Below are 7,819 nucleotides of genomic sequence, written 5' to 3' on the forward strand. Positions count from 1 at the left end.
TTCTGGGACTGTTTCATCCTTCAACAGCATATATGCCCCCTGCCCGTATTTTTGTTGCCTTTCACCAACTTATATTCTCTTATCTCTTCATCTGTGTTCTGTGTCTCGGCTGCTTTCCTACCAAAGGTAACAGGAAACCTGCTGAGGAAACATATGTCACAGTAAATTGTTTAGGTGTTAGAATATGTCTCCATTCTAGCACAACACGGGGTCAGAGAAACCCGTTATGACAAAGGAATACAAACAAGTCAAAGATCATAGTTTAAAAAAATATTTATTGAAATAGTATAAAAATAGCTTCTAACATAATTTACAATTCTAATTTGAATGGATGGAAAAAAAAAAAACTACAATCTAAGCTGCAATCGTGCAACTAGACGAATTTTCTCATTCCCACATCTCTCATACACACACACACTCGCGCACACAAACATCCAACATTCATTATACATTCTCTCCCTCAGCAGACAACAGGAGTAACAAGACCAGTTACCATCAGTAGACGTTCAACATTTAGATACATTAAGTTGGAACTATTTACATGTTATTTACATTACATACACAAACATACAGACATGTCTGCTCTTTTAAAATGTCAAGCCATAAATATGGTCAAAAAATGTCTATATATTTCACTTGTTTGTCTTTTAAATAATCTGTGGGCCCTCCAGTGACTGTGGAATGAAATACATATATATATATATATATATATATATATTTATATATATATATATATGCGTACAGCCAAAATTCTCTTATAAATAAATAAATAAATTCTGTGACAAAAGCTCATTGAGTGTGAGGAAGAAGTCACAGCAATAATAAATATTGTTATGTATAATTCTTTCCCTCACTGCCTTTTAAGACCTGCGTGAGGCACAGTTTTCGAAGTGAAGAGCAGAGGATGTTGTATTTCGGTATGATTTGCATTGTGCTGTGCATTTAGGTGGGTGTGAATGAGTGGTTGCCTAGGTCGTGTGTTTGTATACAAAACAGCACAACACGAGGAAGAAGTGGAGATTGGCGCGTAGAGGTGGATGCTGTAGTAAAGAGGCTGAGGTAAGTCCAGTGTTTCTTTGTGTATGGTTTGTTTGCACAGGTTGCTGCCAGAGCTATGAGGTTACCTTGTTGCTAATGACATTGGAGTAGTAAAAGCAGTGATAGTAGTGGTTGTAAATGGCATAGGCTTTACTGATCTAGGCCCATGAGAGAAACAAAACACAGCAATAAATGATATAAAGCCTTGTACGGAGTAGGAAACAAAAAGGAAGAAGAGCCTTTTTGCATTCACAAATTCAAGTATTTTCAGGGTCTCCCCCACCCCCCCCCACAACATTCTCACAGAAGGCACTTTATAGAGATAACACTCCTCTATGCCAACGCCTCCGCTCTTCCCACTCTGCTGTAACAAAAACAGTGAAGATGGAGAGAGCAGAGTACAGTTTGGCGGGAGGTTACATAACTCAGATTGTCTGCTTGCCATTCAGATGAAGGGCGAGCACGTGTCCTGTATTCGCTCGGCACAGGTGTCTGTGCACACAGAGCATTGCCCTCAAACACACTAATAAACACCTGCTGCCTAGATCACAGTCCATCGAGGATGATGGGCTGACACTGGCCGACAAGTGGCATGATCAAGTAGTTGGGGCGGTGAGCGTGGAGAGGTTCTGGGCTGCCAGGATGAAGCTAGGAGATGGCGCCTTTGTCGCAGCCTTGGCCTCCTTTGCGTATAGTGCTTCACGCCTTGCTCTTGCCGATATCAGGACCATTTGTCCGGTGCGCTGCCCACCCTCTCTGCTCTGCTTCAAGTCTGTTACATAAGTCTTTTGTAATAGTCTCTTGTGTCAGTGCAGTCCAGTTCAGACCAGACCGTTTTGCCTCTATCACCGAGCCACGGCCACAGGGTTGGACGTGAAGGCTGTGGGCTCATGGCTGATGCTGTGCAGCCGGATCTCCGTGGTCGTCTTTTCTGTCTGCACTGTGGATGGAACTACAGAGGATGACGTGCTCTGCATCCACGAGTGGTTGAATATGTCCTCGAAGGAGGGACGGTCAGCCGGCCTCAGAGACAGGCACCACTTGATCAGCTGCTGACATTCTGAAGGAAGAAGGGAAAATTAAATACAGAGCCACGGGCCGACTATGAAGTGCACATCAATGACGTGAAAATCGCAACACAAATTCACCTGTGGAGATTCTCCTCCGGAAGAGGATCTGCCCTCTAACGATTTCCTCATCATGTTCAAATGGGATGTCCCCACACACCATGTCATAAAGCAAGACACCCAGGGACCAAACTGTGGCCGAACGCCCATGATAGCGATGGTATTTGATCCACTCTGGTGGGCTGTACACTCTTGTGCCTGTCAGAGAGAAGGGAAACACAGAGACACAGATCTTTAAATGCTGCAGCTTCTTTATTGCCTTTGAATAACTACGATATCAGTGCAATATGTTCTTTGCTATTCTGCCCAAATGAAAATTAAATCATGGCTATTGGGTTAAATAATCATCGGGGAATGTAGACTTATCAGCCGGGCCTGATGCTGTGGCTCAGATGCCAGGGAGCGTTACAGGCAGGCTGCGTCTGTGTGTGAGCAAGGTTTGTGTGTGGGAGGTGGAGCTGACATGTGACTTTGTTTACAAACTTTGAGTTGTAAAAAAAGCTGCTTCCCCCCAACAGGGGGCGCCAAAACTAAGGCCATGCGGCTCAGCCCTGTATTTATAAGCTGCTGTGGGGGGGGGGGATGTCAGAGATGACACAACCAAGGAATTTCTACAGGCTTCTGGAGCTCACATCACAAGACTAAATAAAGGTTCACAGGCCTACTGAAATCGCTATGTTACAATAAAGGTGTAAAAGTGACACCCCAGCAACTTCAGAATGTATTAACACACATTTGGACTCACCATCAAAGTCTGTGTAAATCGTGTCCTTCAGCAAAGCGCCGGACCCGAAGTCGATGAGCTTCATCTCCCCGGTGCGAAGGTCGATGAGAATATTCTCGTCTTTGATGTCCCGGTGCACGACGCCGCAGCTGTGACAGTGACGCACGGCCTCCAGCACCTGGCGGAAAAAGCTGCGCGCCAGCTCCTCCGGTAAGGCACCTTTCTCCGTGATGAAGTCGAACATGTCCTTCACATTTTCGGGCCTCTCCATGACGATGATGAAGCTGTCCGGTCGCTCGAACCAGTCCAGCATCTTGATGACGCCGCGGAAGCCAGTCCCGACTTTTTTCAAGAGCACGATCTCCATAGGGACCCTGGAGCCATTAGGCTGAAGCAATTATAGAGCCTATTGGTTATTTTCATGATAGCAGCCAATTAAATGTAACTATTAGTAATATGTTGCTCTAGCGCAGGCATTATATTATTAATATTAACTAAGCATCAATTACGATGATATTATGGTTGTATAATGATCCTTACCAGCTCTCCCCACTCGGAGATCCTGTCCTTGGCTACATGTTTGACAGCGACCTAGCAACGCAAAGGGGACACCACAGTTAGACGGCGTGTACAATGAACCCAACACCGCTGGGTGAAAATGCAATAGGTCGTTTCCATTAATAACACATGAGGCATACTGACCGGAGCTCCGTCGGCTACCCTCGTTCCGGAGTAGACGGTGCCAAAGCCGCCACTGCCCAGCACTCCGCCGACCTGATAAAGCTTCTCGAAGGGCTCCCTGTCTTTCACTGCAAAACCAATACACACACAGAGAGAGCAAAATAAGCCAAAGCGCCCCAAGTATGAGCATCAATCTACAGGGATTATCTTCTGCTAACGGATCGGCGTGGATGCACCGCCGTCCTTGAAAATGACAGAAGCGTGTGTGTGTGTGTGTGTGAGCTGAGGCGCGGTGGAGCGCGCCGCCAGCCACTGCCGTCGTCCATGACAAGCCAGCAAGAAGAGAGAAAAAAAAGGGCGTCTAACCTTGATGAACTTGGAGCTGGATTTTCGCCGGCATGTCTACGGTGGAGATGTGGGCCAGAGAATTCAGCTTGGACAGCAGCATTCCTTTAAAGATTATTCGCTAGGGGGTCGACGACGTGTGTCTCCTTCTTGTTCGTGTGCTGGCTGCTGGGTTCGGTTATGGCTGTAATGGTATTCTCCTGTCCCCCGTGTCGAGCTTAGAGTCCACGTTGAAGAGGCAAAAATGCGTCAAGGGTCCTCTCATCCGGATAGATGCGAAATCGGAGCGCCAAAAGCCAAAAGTGCGTCCTGGTGAACGGATACCGAGCGAAACCACGGCTGTTCGCCGAAATGTTTTGTAAACAGTTGAGTGAAATTCACAACGTAAACACAAAGTACAGCGGTGCGAAGACTAGCGCCTCCGTCAGACACCGGCTCTTGGAAACACGGAGTTTGTGGGAGGACGGTTATAAGGTGGTAGTAATAGGGCGTCGCAACCTGCGTCAGAGTACGCGCCGAAAGCCCTCCCCCCGTGACGCCACCCACTTCCGCTCTCTCCACCAATAGGAAGGTAAAAGCGCATTCCAAACGCACGTCAATCAGCGAATGAAAAATAAAGCCTACTTTCTAACCGGCCGAGCCAGACACAGACGTGGCGGGAATCAGAACGCGCCAAAAAGGGGGGGGGGGGGGGGGGGGGGGGGTGAGGCTGAAGCAATAATTATGAATTCATGTTAGGGCGAAAAATGCTAATTCAAAGCCGAGTGCTCTCCCTGCCTCGTCCCTTCTCGAGAAACCGACTCGCTGGGAGCACATGATATGAAGCGGCTATTATTAACAGGCGCATGGCACACGTGTTGCATCCAGTTACTCGGACTGAATCTGAATACCATTCCTAATTTAAATTCGGGTTGCATTTGTGTTTGCGTGCAGAAAGAGGCGGTTGCGATGTAGCTTCATTCGCATTTCCCACGTAAAGGCAAACAGGAGCAGCTGATCAATTGCATTCCAGCTTCTCTAACCCCCGTGCAATCTTCCTGATTAAGTTCCCATTAGACACAGGTTAGTTGGCCGAAGTGAAGACCCAGTACTTATGGTCTTTATTTGAGTTGCCGGACGATGCCTCTAAACTGGCTGCGCATCAAAGGGCGCCAGAGAGAGATGGGCGCATTCCAGTCATTCTTTCAAATTGGGTGGCCGCGTTTGCAGCCGTTCGCAGGATGTGGGAAACTACAGATAAAAAGACTATGTACCCAACCCCCACACGCACCCCCTCCCCTCTCCGCCCTGCTTTTCCCGCGCATGTTATTGTCTGGTGTGTGCACTATCCCTCCCTCCCTCCATTGCTTCAGTTTGCTTTTGTTTTCCTTTGAATTTGCGTGGTGAGTTGTACACCAGCATAAGGTTTGTATTTTCTATTTGTAATGTGACCACGTGGCTCTATTAAACAAACAGCAAAGGGAATATGTAAAAATATATTAAAAATGTACTTTACTGAACTTTATACTTGCACAACAGAAACAACAATAATAATATTAATAACAACAACAACAACATTAACATACAAGTTGGCCTTTGTATTATGTTTGTGCACAAAGATGATAAAAAAAAAAATCAGCAAACTCTTGACCAAGGTACTTTTTCATTTATTAAATGCAGGTCACCCAGGCTGACTGGAATAGAAACTCCAGCACAGGAGTGTCCAGCCCTGAGCAAATTCCTTTAATAACTTTTGAATGTTTAAAGACAATATGCAAATCAGCTGCAAAACTATGCTCCATAACTCGCCGAGAATCAACCATTAGTCACCACAAAGTGTTAAAGATAAAGATACTAATTATTACACTATAACCAAGACACTTCTATCTTCTTCTGTGTAATTACTTTTGGGTCTCTCATGTTTTCTACATTTGAAAATGTAAAAGTTATCTACATCACAGTGGCAATACTACAGCAGTAAAAAAGCACTGGTAGTGCATGTTCCGCTTTTTTAGGGTTTTGAAAGCTTCAGAAGGGCAGTGTGTGCGTGTTCATGCCCAGTCAGGGGCATTGGTGAGGTGTGTGAAAATGGAGAGGGCCAAAAGCAACGAGTGTGACCGTGACCACAGGCATATGAAATGCCACCAGTGACTGCATCACTCCCGGCCCGCAGATATCCCTGCCTGCATGATCAGCAGGACTCAAATGACTGCCATTTAAACTCGTCTGTCAGGAGGACGGATTATTAGTTGCACCGCTCACTTCAGGCCCCAGCTGCTCAGTCCAATCTCTGGGAGTCTCACTTTCCCTTCAACAAAGTATAGCATGTTTTTACTGTAAAGCAGGCTATACCAGTTATTTCTCACCGTGGGGCACCGGTGAATGGCACCAAGATTCACCCGGGCCCATGCAGCCGCAAGGAACACTTGTTTTCATCATGCTTTCATTCAGATATTAGGCCTGGATTGTGCACTGACACATTAGAAGCCACAAGGGCAAAGAGAACAGTAATAATAACAAAAAAAGTTGGCTTACATAATAACTTCATGAATTACTTCCTCTTTCTAGATAAAAAGAAACCCTTGCCACATGAAAGTTTCAACACAACTAATTCTATTTCCTCATGTACAATATTTGACGATGAACTTGTGCACAGCCAGCACTGGAAGAAACTATTTGCTCTGACATTTATTTTTTTGACGATCAAAACAACTACCGACACTGTTCATTAGGTCACTAACGGTCGTATTTGGAGCAACACAAAGGCAACTGTTCTGTGTACTGCTGGATTATAATTAGCTTTAAAATGTAATATTTCTGTGCGCTCTTTTTCAGAACACATGTTGAATGATGGAGTGCGTTTGTCTGTTATATACTGCTTTTATACACTACAATCCACACCACAGCACCACAGGAGATTGCACTTTATTGTGATACACTTGTTTAGTGTCCTTTTTGCGCAACCTTGGGTTTCAAATGATGTTGCAAAAAGAAGCTTCCCAAAAGTCTGCTTATCTGCCTGACCCTTTGTTACACCCTTGACCTGGTACTCCACCTCCACCCTTTATTACAAACTTTCTCTGTAACATATTAACCCTGCACTTTCTCTTTTGTGGTCTCATACAGTAGATTCCCCGAAGCCTCTGTCTTTCTTTCTATCAAGCCAGGTGTTGTAAAAGGCTTGACCAATCTCGTGTGCTTAAACAACTTGTTCTTCCCTTACTCGTGACGGCGAACCAATCACCTCTCTGAGTTGTCCGGTTACGATCCCACCGGCTGCCTCTCTGTAATTGGCAGAAAAAAATAATTACGGAGGTGAACTAGACAAGTGCGGGCTTGCAGAGGATGTTTGGGGAATATCCCCAATGGACTAAACAATGGGTAATGAATGTAAATCAAAAGGGGCCACTTACAACTTAAGTTTGCATGTTATGTCATGTGTTCTTATTGCATACTGCTAGGATGTTATGAGATATTGTACATGCTTCTTTTTTAGGACTTAAACACACAGTTTAACCATTGCTAGATTAACGCTGATATCAAAGATACATTTATACAAACACGGCGTTGACCGTGTGCTTGCCCTTCTTACAGATGCAGAACGCATAAATTATGGGTCAACGGACATTCTCTGTATTTTCCCTTTTTTTCCCCCCCTTTTGTTTTGAAACCTCACTCACAGCTGGGTCAGTCATGACAAACTGCACTGATGGATAATTGATGTTTTTATGTAATAATTGCCTGAACTTGTGTGAGCCTAGAACGGACTGTAATAACCTTTCCATCCCTATGAGGCTAATCCAGATAAATCACGTTCAGTTACTGAGGAGGTTTGAACCGTTTCTGCATCATTTCATAGCAGTGATTAGTCTTCATGCGTGCATCAAGATAACACACATGTAACAACCTATGCATGGAGTTTTAA

The 7,819-nt window shown here is 45.0% G+C and overlaps 1 protein-coding gene across 1 annotated transcript; it reads right to left on the reverse strand.

Moving 5' to 3' along the window:
* Window positions 1-255: 255 nt before the first annotated feature.
* Window positions 256-4,373, reverse strand: pim1 (Pim-1 proto-oncogene, serine/threonine kinase). Its single transcript, XM_067527577.1, has 6 exons — window positions 3,937-4,373; window positions 3,592-3,698; window positions 3,430-3,480; window positions 2,911-3,277; window positions 2,187-2,363; window positions 256-2,098 (listed from the first exon to the last, which is right to left on the reverse strand). The coding sequence occupies exons 1-6, from the start codon at window positions 4,016-4,018 to the stop codon at window positions 1,884-1,886; spliced, it is 999 nt and encodes a 332-aa protein (XP_067383678.1). The 5' UTR covers window positions 4,019-4,373; the 3' UTR covers window positions 256-1,883.
* Between the last annotated feature and the right edge of the window lie 3,446 nt (window positions 4,374-7,819).

Source organism: Channa argus, chromosome 13 (genome assembly GCF_033026475.1).
Source record: "Channa argus isolate prfri chromosome 13, Channa argus male v1.0, whole genome shotgun sequence".
In the NCBI taxonomy this organism is placed as follows: domain Eukaryota; kingdom Metazoa; phylum Chordata; class Actinopteri; order Anabantiformes; family Channidae; genus Channa; species Channa argus.